The 18216-nt window shown below is 31.2% G+C and overlaps 1 protein-coding gene across 7 annotated transcripts in view; it reads right to left on the reverse strand.

The window, feature by feature from the left end:
* Positions 1 to 1443: 1443 nt before the first annotated feature.
* The window catches only part of Cnn (phosphodiesterase 4D interacting protein centrosomin), a 30616-nt gene continuing 13843 nt past the window's right edge, over positions 1444 to 18216 (reverse strand). For 4 of the 7 annotated variants that reach the window (XM_070302194.1, XM_070302193.1, XM_070302192.1 and 1 more), the window contains 13 exons: positions 12853 to 13127; positions 12119 to 12281; positions 11661 to 11800; positions 10344 to 10754; positions 9734 to 9940; positions 9321 to 9647; positions 6543 to 6650; positions 4555 to 5802; positions 4087 to 4371; positions 3788 to 4012; positions 3477 to 3677; positions 2653 to 2884; positions 1444 to 2495 (listed from right to left, as the gene is read on the reverse strand). In XM_070302194.1, the coding sequence (XP_070158295.1) occupies positions 2284 to 2495; positions 2653 to 2884; positions 3477 to 3677; positions 3788 to 4012; positions 4087 to 4371; positions 4555 to 5802; positions 6543 to 6650; positions 9321 to 9647; positions 9734 to 9940; positions 10344 to 10754; positions 11661 to 11800; positions 12119 to 12281; positions 12853 to 13127 (4034 nt within the window). In that variant the 3' untranslated portion in view covers positions 1444 to 2283. Of the gene's footprint in view, positions 2496 to 2652; positions 2885 to 3476; positions 3678 to 3787; positions 4013 to 4086; positions 4372 to 4554; positions 5803 to 6542; positions 6651 to 9320; positions 9648 to 9733; positions 9941 to 10343; positions 10755 to 11660; positions 11801 to 12118; positions 12282 to 12852; positions 13128 to 15361; positions 15517 to 17068; positions 17088 to 18216 lie in introns of those variants that run through there. The other 3 variants (XM_070302197.1, XM_070302195.1, XM_070302196.1) reach the window with 3 other exon arrangements.

The raw sequence follows: 18216 nt of genomic DNA on the forward strand, positions 1-18216 counted from the left end.
CGAATCACAGGTTTCGTGTAAAACAATTTGCTTCATTGAATTTTCTTATTCTTTTTTTTTTTTTTTTAACAGTAACAATAATAAAAATCGAGCGATTTGAATTGGGTACTTGCCCTCGCTAGTTGAAGCTGCGTAAAATCATTGACGCGCAAAAGTCGCAACGTAAATAATATAATGTTACGATATTGATGTGATTGTAAAAGTTTTTTCAAAGGAATATTGTTTACGCTATCCATTCAAATAACTGGATTTAAACTATTACTGTATCTGAGGAAATACTGAGGAAGTCTGAGAAGTGAATGCAAAGCCCCGCAGAAATCGTACAATCTTCAAAAATTATATGATCTCTGTCTTATGTATTCTGCGTTGCTACTTTTGTACGCCGATCTATGCAGTCAACGATCAAAATTATAATAACTTCAAACTGCACCTCGCTCGTTGATTTATTACGAGGTCACATAAAGCCGTCGATTAATGGTAATTTATAAGCGACAGAAGAAATCAGGGGAGAAATCGGTTCTCGATTCGTAAATCGATATGTTGATAATCAAAACAGGAAAGAGAAATATGCGAATCGATGCACTTGAATGTATGATAAATGCTAAGAGTAACGCATGATAATAATATGAGGCTTGCTTGGATTAACTTGGAGATTGAGTGCGCTTTTCATTCTTCACCTAAATCATAAATAATAATATCTTCTTCAATTAAATCATAAAAGAATATTTCTTACATTACATAATACAATATTATAATTTTTCTAATATTTCCATTATGTTAATTCTTGAGAGAATATATCAACAGAGAATTATTGCGTGTGACAATCAATTAATTTTTGAAAAGAAAAAAAGATGTTACGTTTGCGCTGTAAAATTACTTCACGAGTTCTTAAAATATATTCTAAATTCTGTGACAAAAGCAACATTTAAATGCACGCAGAAAATAATATACATAAAGTAACAGGAAAATATTGTGATTCTTTCAAATTCATGGGCCTGATATTGTTATTAAATGGCGTACAATAGCATACAATACGAGCGGTAGTAACAGCAAAAGAGACAGAAAGAGAGAGAACATCACTGTAGAATTGTATATAACATGCATAAATATATCATTTCCAACCCTCTCCCCTCCTTTCTGTCTTCCTCTTCGTGCTCCTTTTGTCTTTTCTCTTACCTGCCCTTTAAACGTTTCACATAACAGCGGGTACGATTATATCGCGAAGGGAAAGAAACGGTAAGAAAGGTATATTAGACTCGTAAAAGAGAGATTAATGTTGTACAGTATAAAAATCGTATTTCTCTTCGCTCCTCGCCGCCGGGTGTGCGATCGAAGATGTTCGCATGTCTGGCGCAGTTCGTAAACTTCACATCACTATGAGTTATTACGGATCTTTATATTATTATCTAGTCATGGAGTGATAATAAAAATTCTATCATAATCTTACGTCATGCGTGGCTTTATTTCCACACTCCAAGGTATATCGTGTTATGTTAAATGTGAAATTAAATTGCTTGGACATCAATGTAAAATACGGGGCAAAAACTGAAAAGTACAGAACGAAAATTCGAGACGTTAAATTAGCATAAGGTAATAAACTATCCATGTCATATTTCACATCGTGTATGTATCATGAATATGCATTTGTGATTGGTACACAACTCCTAAATATCGATGGCACTTTATTAAGTGGTATTATGTACAGATGCTACATAATGATATGCACATGCAATAATTATATATACAGACATACACGAATTTCTGTTATTCACAAACCAAAATATGTCAATGAACGAAGACTGATTTTAAGGCCGATGCGATTCACGCCATCATCAGCATCTAGAAGAACAATTTTCCATGGAAAGAAAATCTATAAAAATGTTTCTTTCTCATTACGTCTATATAAATATATACAAATCTCAATATACAATACATCTTAAACTCTTTTTCGTTTATATATATGTATATATATAATATTTATTTTGTAATGAAAATAGCACGTTTCGTTTTTTGTATGAAAATATTTCTCACTTAAAAATCTTTTTCGTTTAGAAATTTTGTAATATGTCTAGATGTATCATAATCTTTTGTACCGATATGTATTGTTCATTTTCTCATCTCGAAAGTACGAGAAGAGGTAAATGAGAAACAGATAAAACATGCATCAATAAATAGCTAATCTATAAGAACACAATTCAACGAGTAACAATTTCGTGCTCTATTTTTTTTTTTTTTTTTGGTTCTTTATGCAATATTCCTCGATCTGTCAGTCTGCAATCTCTATTAATTGTCCGAACGTTCATCAAATGTCCTCGTTTTTTTTAGGACATTTCTAGTGATCATAAGTTGCTTTATTATTGCCTTTTCAACGTTTTTTTTATTCTTGTTTGAAGCTGATAGGTGCTCAAATGTGTCCTCTAGCGCTCTCCTAGTTTTCATCAATCTTCGTTTTAACGCTTCGTTCTCATGTTTCAAAGTTTCTACTTCATCAAGACCTAAAAAAAAAAAAAAAAAAAAAAAATTACAAAACTATTTCATCATTTGAAAATTAATTTAGAAAGCCTTAGATTATATACATATATATTAATATAAAAATATACTACATATATTAATAAAATTTTTTGGAATAATAACATATGTTTCAAAGCATACCTTCCATAGGTAATGGACTTTCACTGTTTGTATCTCGAGCTCTGTGATTACCATTCCCGCTATCTTCATCACTTAATAAATTAGTCATAGATTCTGTAATTTTCAATGTATCTTTTAAAGGCCTTATCGTGGTAACGGCAGCATCACTTTCTATTCCTAAATCTGGCGAACAACTGGACTTACTGCGTCCTCCGAGCGTATAATAATTTGTCGACTGCCAATACTGCAAATTCTGTAATAAATTAAGGAAATCAAAACTTTGAATCTTGTGATCACATACAATTATAAAAGTTGAAAGTTTTAAACAAAGGAACGCAAAATTTATTGTAATATGTGTAACTCTCAATCACATATATGCATTTTTTACTGAAATTATATCAAATTTATTATAATAATGCATAAATCATATCGTATTAATCACGTGTAATATGTAATATATATATATATATATATATATATATATATATATATATATATATATGTATATATATATGGTACATACATACACATACATACATATATATAATATACAATTAGCATGCACAATATTCTGCGAGAATTAAATAAGGATATTCTCTCGTATTATACATTCTCTTATACATGATCAGTGTCAAATGGAGTTGTCTAATTGGAATAACTCGTGCCGTGCAATTATTAAAACATTATCGTTACCAGTCAATAATGTGAAATCACTAATAGTGAGAAGTCTTTACATGCCGCTTATTTCAAATTTAGAAGTATTTTCACATTTTTAATATTTACAATCTATGGATGAGACTAAAGATCAGACATTTGCACATTTAAAAAATGTGGGGATAACTAACGTTATAAGGTTGATATTCATGTAGAATATCGCAGGTTTGCTTGAGCGTGGCGTCTGTGGGTATAGACGACACGCCGCTCGAGCTCGGTGCCGAATCACTAGCCTCGCACACTGCCATGTGTCTTCTGAACTCTTTATTCGTTGCTTCGAGTTCTTGCACTCTTGCTCGGTGTGAATCATTGATCTGATTAAGATCAAATATCTGTACGACGGTGACATTACATATTAGTAATATTCTCGCGCACACACGTACAGACGTATACATACAGGAAGGAAAGGGATGTTTTCAAAAGCTAATACAGCCTCGTTTACCTCTTTGCTGAATTTATCGTGCAGCGAACGAACAGCCACGTCGTATCGATTCTCCATTTTCCGTATTTCTTGTTCAAGTCTTAATTTGTCGTTTGTCAGCTTGGTATTCTCTACAAGTATCTGACTATGCGAAAGGGTGAGATGGTCCAGATCCTTTCTCAAGGTGGATATGGTCCTTTTGGCAGTTTCGTTTTCTTCTTCCAGCCGTTTAATTCCTACTCGCATCTGAAATAAATAATTAGATAATTGAATTTATATCCAATTTTTTACAAATAATGTAAGAAAGTAGTGCTTCAAACCGATTCGTTCTCCTTGTTGAGGGTTAATAAACTTTCCGTGGTCTTCCTCTCGTTTTCCTTATATTGCAAAAATTCAGCTTTCTGTTTTGTCATTTCGCTTGCCATTTGCTCAACGTCATTGATCTTTTTCTCCATTTGCGTTTTGCGAAAGCTATTCTGTTTGCTCTCCTTTCTTAACATGTGAAATTCGTGTATTCTCTTTTCTAAGGAAGTTTGCAACTTTTCACAAAACTTTTGGGACTTCTCCAACTTTGTAATAAATAGATTTAATTTTTCATCAATTGTCTGTAAGCAAATCCAGTTTCTATATTTTAAATTCAGTAAATCATGAATTTATAATATGTAACAAAAATAACAAAATCAAAAAATAAATTGTTTCGTAACTTTTAATTAAAAATTGACATCATAAAATATATTAATAAATGTAGCTAACCAGTGATCTAAATATGTATATACAGATGTACTTACGCAATCGAAAGAAACTTTCGTAACCAGATCATTCCTTAAAGCACTAAGTTCAGAATACAGCATGTTATTAGTTTCTTTCAGCTCTTGTATTTGGTAACTTGTGTCCAAATCATTTAGATCATTCTGATAGGTCTTGTAGTAAGGCACATAATCTGCAGAGTCTTCGGAATCGCTGCATGCCGTCGTATATTTTGTCAATCTGGAACGGGTCGGATTCTTGTACTGCATTTCCTGCAAGCCAATTCTAGCCATGGAAACGGTTCGATCGGGTTCCGAAAACGTCTCAGAATCTGACTGCGATGCCTGATTCTTTACCGTCTCCGCAATGTTTTCCGATCGACTCCTTCTTACGGAACCATCCATTCTGTCGTTTGCGACCACACCGTCCTGCACGGTCATGCCTTCAAGAGCACGCACGAAATCGTTCGACAAGATTTTAGAACTTAGCAAAACATCCAGCACAATCTTCTTGTGCTCATTACCAACGGTATCCGCGCAATCAGCGCTTTGCAGCATCTCTTTCATGAACTTCACCAGGTCCTTCAGATGCGTGCGCAGCAGTTCACAGTATTTTTTCGCCCGTTCCGTCTCGTTGCCGCAACCATCGATTTCCGCGGCAATATCAGGTTTCGCTACGAGTTTCAGCCACTTCAGGTAGTCTACTTCCTTTTCCAGATCGTTTCGCTGATTATTCAACCTTTGAACGTATTCGTCTAACGTCTTCACATTTACCGTTTCATTCCCGTTGATGTAAATGATTTGGACAGTCTCGTCCACAAAGTTCACTTTAACACCGATTTCGTTCAGCTCGCGAATCAGATTTGTCAGCTGCGAATTATCGGCTTCTTGGACGGTTTCGGACTTATTACGACTCCTATCGTGGCCGTATGATGCCGTCATGTGATTGTGTAGCTTGGCAATTTCCTTATTCTTGCTCCAAAGTTCTGTGTTGACCAGCTTCTGGAGATTCTGAGTCGTCATCTGCAATTCCTTTGTTAGCTGCTCAATCTTGCGGTTTTTCTCCTCAATCTCAGCGTTCCGTTGATTCAGCTGCTCAAGCAATTCATCCCTTCGTGGAGTATCATTGTGATGATCAGTACTAGTAACTTCATTAACGCTGTTCGTCTCATCGTGCTTCAGCTTATCGAGCTCGGCAATTTTATCCTTTAACTCTTCCATAATAATCTGCTTCTCTGTCTCCAGAATCTCGATTCTTTGCTCCTTATCATGAAGACGTTCTTGAAGTTCCTGCATGATAAAGAGAAAATTAAATTAATTTTAATCTAATTTTCTCGGAAATAGACTGTATTATTATACAATTATTATTTTAAACACGTTTATGATATACATCTTGTTTGTAATAAAATGCAAACGAGCAAATAAAAGATATAATTATGATACATTGAAAAAAAATGTATTTGTTTTAATAACAGTTAACTAGGAGTTTTAAATATATCACATATATAACTTTTATATTTTTTATGAATTATTTAAAAAAGAGAAAAAAATTTTAAATTAGTAAAAATTTAAACTGTAGCAATCATTGAATATTTTTAAATGTATTTATTATCATAATTAACATAAATATATTATTTTTATAAGTATATAATAAATCTAGTTGTGTATATGCTTTCTAGATATATCATTTATGATGCATCATCTTTGAGCTAGTAAGTTATTGTGATTTCCATTTAGAATATCGCAAACATTGTATGGTATATATTTAAACTGTATTTTGCTTTCTATTTTAAATTATTTGAATAATTATATATACACCGAAAAAAAAAAATAGATGCAACAATTAACGAAATATACAATTAGCAAACATTCAATTTAAAAAAATAGGCATATAAGATATATCTTTCAATTATTATACGTTGTTTACTATTTATTTATTTATACACAAAATATTAATTGTTTTATTATTATTATATGAAATCTCATGCAAAATATCATAATATGAAAAATAAATTATATTTGCACTGTACCTCAGACTCGACTTGCGTCCGTTTCTCTAAGAGACTCTTCTCAGCTTTTATTGTCTCGATTTGGTCCCGCAGGTCGTTGATCTTGCTTTCCATTTCTTCGAAACGTTGCTGCAAGCATAAAGTATCGTTCTACGTCAATAAAACTCAAAACATTAAGTTTACCGAAGATACTTTATTCGAATGTATAATTTCGATTACATCAAATCAAAAAATCGATGTATATATAGTGTGTAAGAAGCGGGATTTCTGAGAAGCGGTAAAGAGAATTAATTGTAAAGATGTTACATGCAAAATACAAATTTTTATACAGGGAAACGGTTATACATTCGTCAATTTTTCGTTTTCTTAGACCAACATCGCGGTGGTACGAGTGTGACAATCGCCGGTCCCTAAAAGGAAAATATGTTTTTTGTAATCTCTCTTGATTCTCCGCTACAGAAGAAATATGCCATTCTAAAATTTACATATATAGCCTTGGATAAAAGTATGCATATTTTACCATTTTCAATCGTAGGAAATATTATAATGGAAATATATAAATTCTGTTTGAATAAAAAAAATAAAAGAATATATTTCTTATATATATAAAACATAGAACAAAGAATATATGTATATAGAGAAGATGATATAAGAAATATATTTTAATTCCATTAAAACAATTGGACTTTTGCGACTTTCAAAATTTTACGATAGAAGCTGGCGAAATTTTTATTTTAATAACAAATTTATATTCTATACTTTATATTTATTTACTCTATATTTATACTTTATACTTTATATTTTGAAAAATTTCAAGATCAATAATTGTTATATTATAGATTTGACACCGATGACTTAAGTTACTTAATTCATACAACACGAGCAAGATAATATAAGATTGTATTTATTATTCGAAAATGTATTGCTATAATTAATTTCTAAATTAATTCATCGATCTCGATAACCATTGACATTTTAACATAAATCATTTTTTGATCTGTAATATCTGGAGCTGAGAGAACACTTTTTATAAAAAGGGAGCCCAGTAGAGTTAAGCACAGTCAGTATATTTCCTTAACGGGAATACCGAGAACAGCATTTGACAATATTATACCTACCTCCATCCGCATTGAGGCACATAGACAAGAGAACATATTTAGTTGTGTTGAACTTTTTAACTCCCGAATCGGAACAACACAAGCAACAATCGACTCGTGAATAGATACTCTACGTCAGTGCTACCGTGATCAGCACTGGTGAATATCCCTTCTCAGAAAGATTACGCCGATATATACGCCGCGTCAGACTTAAACTTTGAATTGTGCTACAGCACTTTATGATCGTAATCAGTTACCAAATCCACAATAAAATTATCAATAATTTTTCTTTAATTTCTTGTTGAATTAAAAATAAATAAATAATCTTTTTCTATTTTCACAATTTTTCTCGGCTATCGTTTTTTGATTTATTCGACACACAGCAATTTGCGATTTTCTCTCACTGCATCAATCAAGGGTTTATCAATCGCGCGATATTTCCGGAGCATATGCGAGTCGTTCTCGAGATATCTCGTAAAGAAAATTGGAGGATTGGTGACGGATCTATCACGTTGTTGCACGTGTTACTGTGTATATTCGTGTAATATTGTTCGTTCGGCGCTACCGCGGCTGCGGCGGCTAAGATCGGTCGAGATGAATTTTCGTATAAAGACTGCCGCGTATCGCGTCGCGTAGACTCGTAGACCGTAAGAAGCTGCGAGAAGAGGCGGCGATCTCTATTAATAGACGACGACCGCGTCTTCTGCACACGGTATTCCCAAGATACCAGGTCGTTTTACGGCCCGAAGATCTTTCGCTGACTAGGCTCCCTAAAAAACTATGATATTGACAAGCAAACATAAAGCAAGATGTAGAAAATTTTATAAAATGAAAATAAAAGGAAAAAAAAAAAAAAAAATGAAAATTATGGAAAAAAAAGGTTACAAAAAAATAAGAAAAATTTAAAAAAATTAAAAATAGTGATTCCATGCTTATTTACCAGATATTTAATAATTATTTCGTTTTTTTTTTTTTATATATACTCTGATCCTATACCGACATATAATGGTATTAACACCAGTATAATGATGAAATTAAAGAAAGTCTCCCAGAAAAATCCAAATTGCAATAATTACAAACTGGATTTCAAGTTTCAAGCAATGATAAAATTAAAAATAAATACATGCTTCAGGAGGAACATTACTTCACTATCCAAAATTTACTATTTCTACTATATAATAGTACTTATTTTTAATATATTTTGGCAAAGCAATCGAAATTTTCTTACAATATAATTATAAAATTCTTTCATGTTTTTATAAAATTGAAAAAAGTCTCGATAGTTTTCTGCTATCAACAGATTCAATAAAACATTGAAAATACAAAGTATTAAATAAACAATAAATCAGATAACGCAATTTTATCTAAAATTATTATAACACAAAAAAAATCTGTACATTTTTTAAAGAAGTATGTTCAGAAAATGTTATCCTCGACATAATAAATCGCATAAATACGCAAATATTATGTCTTGATATATAAAATTTCATTTTGTTATGTTAATTAAATATCAGCAAATTACAAAAAAAAAAAATCACAAAATAAAAGGTTATAAGTGTCAGTTTCTTATTAGAATCTTAAAGCATCATCTATAAAAAATATTATGTCATAGAAACAATAAAATAAATCTCTGCGTTAGAAGAAAGCGATTAAATACGCGAAACATAGAGATTGGCAAACAAGATTAATTCGCAATATTAACCTGTTCGCAGGAACCATTTTCGGAGTTGTCTGTGTTCTTGACGCCGAGATCCTTCGACGAAACAAGATCGTAACTATTTCTTCCTTTACGCAATTCCGTTTCCAGTTCCAAGATCCTTTGTTCTTTACGGGAATATATATCTTGGAGATGTTGCTCGCGTTCAACGAAGCCCTGTATCGCCCTAATGGCTTTCTCGTACTCGCCCTCTAATTTTTTCAATTTCTGTTCCAAATTTTCTATCTGCTTCTGAGCATTGCACAATTTTAATATCAATTGTTTTCTGGTCTCCTCCTGCCGTTTCAATTCGTTATCCCGCTCTTCCAATTCCTGTAATTTGAAATTTTTTTATATAAGCCGGATTATCTTATTGCGTGAAACTAACAATGAGAAAGAGAGAGAGAAATTTTATCAACCTTAATCAACTGCCTAAACTCTTTGCCATCCCCGCCTAAGGGTGAATTCAAACTCGCTGAATTTTCTCTTGTACTCGATTCGTGATCATAAGCACCATCATATTTAGTTTTATTCTGCCCCACAAACAGCGATAAATATTCGGCGGTCCCAAGCGAAGTTACAGCAAAAGGGCTATTAGGTGGCGAACGCTTACCATAGTTTTCGCACTGCAAAATAGAAGGCAAAAAATTATAACAGATAGAAAAATAAATAAGAGAACCTTAGCTTTAATTACACAAATAAGCTTAAGCTTTTTGAGATTGTATAATTCTTGTGATATATATACAATATTTAACATTAATTATTATATTTTAAGATTACATATTCATTATATATAAGACTATATTTATTATATTAATATTAGTAAAGTCAAACATTAAAAACAGAGATATTTGGTAATTAAATACGATAGTAGTCATTCACAAAGAACATTGATAACGTTAAATACATAATGTATCCTCAAAACAATCAATGTCTTGATCCTAAATTTAAAGATCTGCTGCGTAACAAATTTTATAACAATGCAAAAAATTTTGTATTATTTAAAAAGCGAAGATCGATTTAATTCACCTGCGATAACAGTGCACGATGCTTATTGTTGATTTCTGCGAGGGCGTCATCGCGTGTTTTCACGGATGTCCTCAATTGAATGATCTGCTTTTTTCTTTTCTCGGATACTTGATTGATCTCCTCGTACATCCGACACTTTTCCTCCAGCAACGTATTTTTCTGTTTCAACAGCCTGTCTCGTTCATTGAGATCATCTTTGTACTGTTGCACAATAGAATCCCTTTTGAGCAATTCCTCCTTCAACTCCTTTACTTCTTCGCGCAGTTTCTCAATACTTCGCACTCGATCATAATCCTCCTTCTCTCGCAGTTGCGTCTGCATATCCAACTGCTCCCTGAATTGGTCTCTCTCGTTCTCAAGTTCCTCCGCCCAGTAGCGCTCCTCCTCCAAAGTGACAGTTGTCTGTTTCACCTAAATCGCGTTGCAAGTATCATGTAAATAATCACAATCCTTTTTCACATATCATAAGCACTTTTTCCGTCAATTATCGTCTTAATTGGAAAAAATATATTATTCATAGTTCCCGGAGATACACAAAGTTTAATTCATATTATCTCTACTTTTCTCAGTTCTTCGTTCTACGCCATATTCGATATAATAGCCAACTATCTATCAGTGAAATGATGTAAGATACAACTTCGACATTACAGTAAACATCAAAATTAATGAGCTAATAAAATCTTTCAAGAGATATGTTTGTCTCGCTAATAAATTTTTCAGATTCAGTAAATTCAATAAGGAATTAATAACTTCTTGTACGCTATGTAAATAAGGCCATTGTTTGAATATAAATATTCTAACTTCTATTGAGATTATTCGCGGCAAAGAAAAAATCATTATTATCAAATATCATTATTATTAAAATAAATTTTACTGCTGATTAAATAAAAATCTTTAGAAACGTCTATATACATATATATATATATATATATATATATATATATATATATATATATATATATATAGACATATATATAGACATACATAATTTCAAACTAATCATTAATTTATCTTATTTAACAAAACTAAGCAAACATATACATTTTTCGTAATGTAAAACATTACGTTCTTCTCAACATAATTTGTCTACCTAAAAATGTATGTTATTTATAAAAACATATTTCTCAACAATATAATAATTACGCAATAAATAGGCAATATTTATATTTTTAGCATGAGTAAATAATTCCTTTATATAACTATAAATTAATAAAAACTCTTTATATCATGATATATTCAATTTTTTATATATAGAAATGATGCAGAATTATAAATCTTGCAGAAATAATGTATTAATTGTTATTAATACGAACATACCTCTGCTTCGAGAGAAGCCACCATTTCTTCCATCTGTCGCAATTTTTCCGCATTTTTCAACGCCTGTTCCGAAGTAATACCGAAAGTTTCTTTGTAAAACGCAGATGCATCTAACTCCCCTTCACGTAGCTCCGCTAACTCTAAAATAGCAGAAAACTTTATATATAATAGACGCAAAATAGAAATAATGGATATGGCAGAAAACGAATAAATTTCGCGTATGATTTGCATTACAAAATAAAAATTTTCAAACGTTTTAATAATCTTAGTGTAAATGTAAGCAAAAAAGTAAAGGAGCAGAGAAAATACAGTGGTATGGAACGACAAAGAGGCTCAGTGGCAGAGAGATTGCCTTATTGAAAGAGAGGTTCTAAGTATCATGATAAGACCCCGATATTCTTCCTCGACTCACACAGGAAAGGCTTACAATGGAGCGAACAGTATAAATTGATATTTACCTCTCTCAAGCTTGGTTACTTTTTCTCGCTCTGTTTCAAGTAATTGTTGATATTGATCTCGCGTCGTTGCTTTTTGCTCCTCATATAATTTGAAAGCTGTGGCTGCCTGATTGAGAAGAACTTGCTTCTCCATTAATTCCTTCCTTAATTTTTCCAACTCGTCCTAAAAATCGACATTTATTATTGTCGATTAAAAATTTATGAAAAATAAATCGTTAAAATAATACAATTTTAATAATTAATGTAAGAAATTTGCTAAATTTTATTGGTATAAAGAAAATCACACATACCATACATGATATATTGCAATGCTTATTATATTATAAATATAAATGTAAATAAAGATAATCTAAATTATATTATAACGGAATTTATTAAGCAAAAGATTCGAAAATGATTTCAGATAATTAACAAATATTAAATTATTTTTCTCACTTGAGTAAAGTAAGATATGCAAACATCACATAAAAATATTTATTTTACGTTTTCTAACTCTTTCTTTTCTGTAAAAAAATTACTCTTTTTTGGGACGACAGTTAGCTTCAAACTAGATTTATTGTCTAGTAATCAGTAGTCCTCGCGATAGTAATCTCTAATTAAGAGTTTTAATAGAATTATCTTATGACAAGGCACAATAAATGCAGTTATTCACCCTCTCTTCGATCATATTCTATTCAGAAACAATTTATATTTTTACACAAGTAAGCTCAATATTATATGTATAACCAACCTACCTTTAATTCCACATTTGTCTTGATTATATCCTCATCGGACGAACTAATGCCGCTTCTCGTAGGATTTTTTTCCTCCAGGAAATAGATTCGCAATTTTAGCTGAAAATTTTCCTTCTTCAAGTTGCTCAACTCGTCCTCGTATTCTTTTATGGTTCTACCGTAAACAACTCCACCACCGCCACCTCCGCTACCTCCTCCACTACTTCCCGATCGCGCCATTGTCGCACCGGTTTTGTCCTCGGGAAGGTTCTCACCATATGCTCTAATGTTTCCACCTGAGAAACAGATTCATAGAATATTTAGTTTATGCTCTCGCTAATGCTACATTTACAGGTGTTACATATAATAATGCAATTTAATAAATTTTGCAGCACAATTATCATTTAATCCTTCTGTAGATAATTAATTCTTATTTTTAAGGAAAAAGAGAGTGAGAAGAGAGAAGACACACGCACCATACATACATATATATATATATATATATATATATATATGTATTAATGTAATAATTAAATATATATATATGTAATATTTAAATAATATTAATAATATAAAATTTAAATAATTTAATAATATTAAATATATATATGTAATAATTAAATATATATATATTTAATTATTGTAGCTTATGAAATTTTGTCTTTTTTGAAATGTGGCACATATGAATTTATTAATGAATAATAAATGCAATAAATGTAAAACTTACATCAAATTCAATATTGTTATAAAATTATTCTAATTCTACAAAAATCAAATAAAGCTCAAACTAAAATAAGATTTGTCTCATTATTCGAATGCTTTAATTCATGACTCCATGATTTACATATTTTTAGACATAAAGGTTAAGTACTAATTAGATTCAATGACTTAATTATCAATTATTTATACAAGATAAAATATTTATTGCCAAGTTCTTTCTCTTTTTAACAGCATCGGCAACGGGTATCCGCGTGCGATTTCTCTAAAGAAAGCAACGTGACGAAATCACGTGCAAAACCGACGAGAGAAGTAAAACCGTAAGTTCACCGTCAAATTCAATTTTCTCCCTGTCACTTGATTAATCCAGTTTCCGGATCTGGCCGCATCATTTCCAACACCCGCTAATGGAATCTGTACGAATTTTGAACAACCGCGATATATCTTACGTGTCTCGTTAAACCCGAAATTAAACATTTTGAAATACTCGATTTTCCTCGCTCGATGTCTCAAATGGAACGATACAAATAAAGGAACGTCGTGCTCAGATACTTTCAATATCTAAATCCATAAATTATCACTTTTACAGATTTCGTGTAATTATTTAAATATGAATTTTTTTTTTTCTCAAATGTTCGTCCAGAAATTTTTATTTTACGATATAAAATCCTCTTATACAAATTACTAAATAATTTCAAATACCGTAATAACTTTTTTATTAAGTACCAATCTTTCTATACAAATTATATTTATAAATTTTATGTACCTGTTTAAGACGATATAAAAAGTTCTTATAAGCATATATATATATGCTATTTTTAAAATAATTCTTTACAGAAACATCTGTCGGATCAATCAATCTATTCTCAGCTTATCTAGGCAAATGTATAAGCAGTGCCAGCCAAATCCAGCTTGCAAGATCGGGCGGCGCCGTCGCCATCCATCATTAAATTAAATTATTTTGGCGCATCGTTAAGTGCCAAAAAATGCTGTTTCTTATATTGAAACTTAAACAGAGTTCTCCAGAATAATCTGTCGCATATATAAGTATTGAATGATACTATTCCATTTCATATTTAAGTCCAATTATTAATTTACAAGCTATTTAATATCAGAATTCATTCATATATTATATTTTCTATGCAAATAATGATAGACGAGCATTACTATTGTATATTCCCTTATTTATACATATATAATGTTTAATATAATATTTAGAGTTAATTAGAGCTGACAAAACAGATCGTATATGCTTAGAATGGAAAATAAAGAATTTGTACATAATAATTGCACATAAAAGCTTTTATGGATTAGATAGCTACGAGAATTTGTAAATAGTTAACGGTGTGTTGTATAACTACATTGAAAAAGTTAACGTTTAGTTCTTCTGGTTTTTTTCTTTCCATACTCTTTTCAAAAGATACTAGTTGCAGGCTCTTTACAAATAGCTATAAGCTACGGTCATTTATCACTTACCAGCAATTGCTGACAAAGAAAGCAAACAATCCTAACGCAAGTTGTTGTTGTTGTGATGTTTATAGAACTTAATCGTATCAATTATTTAATAATCTATTGTTTAAAAAAATCGCAATCGCAAAGTCTGCATTTATCAATACTCAATAATCTTTTTATTACATTTAATATCTCAATTTTATTTTTATTAATAATAATAATATATATATATATATATATATATATATATCAGCGGAAGATTGTAAATCTTTAAGAATTCTCTTATTAAACAGGCCTTCGATTTTTATGGGCTCGTCTTGGAAGTTTCTTCAGAAAAGGAAAGATCTCGACTGCCACCTACCACATCCCATTCCACGAAAGGAGCTTTTTTGAAGTCGCTACATTTTTAAACATCCGTACGAAATCGCGAAAAGGGACCGAACGAGACACACCGGCGCTCTAAAGAAGACTTCACACGAGACGGCTGCACAAATATTAACTGCGACACGGAATAACAAGCTTGATCGAAAAGACACGAGGCTATAACCCGTGGTTAAAATTATATTCTAGACGCGCGCATAATGTTATATACATATATATATATATATTTCGCGAAGGTCGAACATCCACGGTATACTCTTTCAGATCGTTTCTGAAAAGGTCAATTAAAAATCTGCCTCTTTTAATATATAAAACAGATATTATAGAGTCGCGTTTATAATTGACGATCAATTCTCAATGATTTAACATCTTCTGTCAATGGAACTTTTCATTATTCATTTTTTTTGGTGGATACAAATTAACGATACAAACATCTATCTTCGGTAAGAAAGATGTACATAAATTATTAAATTTGTGAGATAGTGAGATTTATATTACTCCATTAAAAGATAAATGAATCAGAATAAAAATTCATAAAAATTATTATAGATTTAAGATTTATAAAGAAATTTAATTTATTCCATTTCGTGTGTAAAGATTTTTATACTTTTTATAGATTTTTTTTACTTCTATTAACCGTAATAAATATTTTTTAAGCCATGGTGCCCAAAGAGATCTCGCTTAGAATTGCAAAATTGACGAGGAAGAAAAAAAAAAAAAAATCAATCCTGCAAATAAATTTATTAAAACATGCAAAGCGATTTCAAATGCTTGTACGTACAGTTCATACGGTAAGTTTGAGACAAATCTATTTAAATAATGTAGAGTTACTTAGAAATGATTATTCTCCCGTGGAACACGAGTGATCTATCTCGCTCAATTAACGATCTACACGTTCTCCATATCCTATGTACCCAAAATGTCACGTTGTCATATGAAATATATTTATCCGTAGACGAAGTCGTTCTATTTGCTATAAAGCATTTTCTTTTTAACATAAAAAAAAAAAAATATATATATATATATAATCACACTCATCATCAAAAGCATTATTGTAAAAGAATTCTAAATTTTTCTAATTGTCATCAATAGATAAAAATCATGTATTATTGTATATAATTCAGGAAAAAAAGATAATAGGACATAGGGATAAAAATCTTTTACATAAATTATATATGTCAGCTATATTGAATTATTTTTGACATAATCTTTTTCTAACCATAACAATTTATTATCTTTGCAATTTTTCTAGTTTTAAATATAATAATAAAATCTTGCGAATTAAAAAAAAAGTTTCTTTCAGAATCCAATTAATATTAGGAAAAAAAAAAAAAAAAAAAAAAAAAAAATTAAACTAAATAAATTTTATTATTATCTTGTAATGTTTCGATAAGCGTACACATTATGATGCAAATATATATTTACTACATGGCACCCGTGCCTTCTTTTTTCTAAAAAGCAAAACGCATTTTACGAGTACGAAGACTTCGTTATAGACGCAAAAGTTAACGTCGTTGCAACATTAAATACGTGAATTCACGTTTGAACTGTCATCGGCAGAGACCATCACTAACACACACACGCATCGCGTATCTTAACAGCCGACAAAAGCTGAAAAGCCCGGGAAGCTCAAGAAAGCGAAGAGGAAAAAAAGAAACGTCGAGACGCGAAAGCTTTGTGCCCGCACCAGAACAAATCTATTTTCTGTCCGATCGCGACTCGACGAATGTCTCGTTCTTGCTCGCAATTTTCGACAGAAATGCAACTGCGATATCGATTCGCGCCAGCGAGTAGATCGCGAAGCAAGCGCGCGAGCTCGCGTATTTATAGATGACACATTTAGGCCAGGACGGTTTGAACTATCTTTATTTTGGCAGGTCAGTCTCCGTTTCGCGGGCTTCCCACTCGTCACTCTCTCCAGATTACCAATCTGGCTTAGTCCGGCCGACGATTAAAACCTCACCACCGGTCAGCGATCAAACGCTGCTCTCAATTTCGCTTCGATAAGAATATCTCTGAGGATGAACGCATTTCGTCTCTTCACTTTTATCAGCTAATTATACTATTGATCAATTAATACTGATAATTTAATTTTTTTTTTGTTAGCATGTAGAAATTTCAGATAATAGAAATTAATATCTAAATCCAACGATAGAAAAATAATAGATTTTTCTCAATTTGTTTAGATAAAACAATAATTTATTTTTTAAATAAGATCTTCAAAATCTAAAAAAATCGCAGAAAAGTATAATATATATAATTTCATAAAAAAAAAAAAAAAAAAAAATTAAGAATTAGCTTTCAAGTTTCACAGAGAAAGTTTGTTTCCTACGAGTTGTTTAAAATTGTGCCGAATCGATCGGATTTGCATCTAATAAAAGAAATTAGCGCAAACAATAGTCGTTTATATATGTGAATCGTCTCCTTGTGTTACTGTCATTCGCGACAATAGCTTCTTAAGCTTCTTTGAACTTTGAATGAACAATATTTGCCTCGCCCGTGTGTCTCCGAGTAACGAGAAGCTGGCAACTAATTCCGATGATAGATTTGGATTAGAAACAAAAAAATTCGCCGTTTATTTCGGGGGCCCAACTAGTAAGTTGCGATGCCTCTAACAGACTTCTGCACGTCTACGTTATAATATGATTATATAACGTAAAATTAATTTTGTTTTAGGGGAAAAAAAAAAAAAATTGTATATATTTTTTTTATAAAGCATTAAAAATGTAACTTCTAGAATAAACATTTTCAAAATATATAATATTAAAATATATAAAATATTCAAAGTGTGGCGCATTTTAAAATATAAGATACAAAAATCCACGATATTGGAAG

The sequence above is a fragment of the Polyergus mexicanus genome, unplaced genomic scaffold (assembly GCF_030449975.1).
Source record: "Polyergus mexicanus isolate NDT 795.1 unplaced genomic scaffold, iyPolMexi1.0 SCAF_9, whole genome shotgun sequence".
In the NCBI taxonomy this organism is placed as follows: Eukaryota; Metazoa; Arthropoda; class Insecta; order Hymenoptera; family Formicidae; genus Polyergus; species Polyergus mexicanus.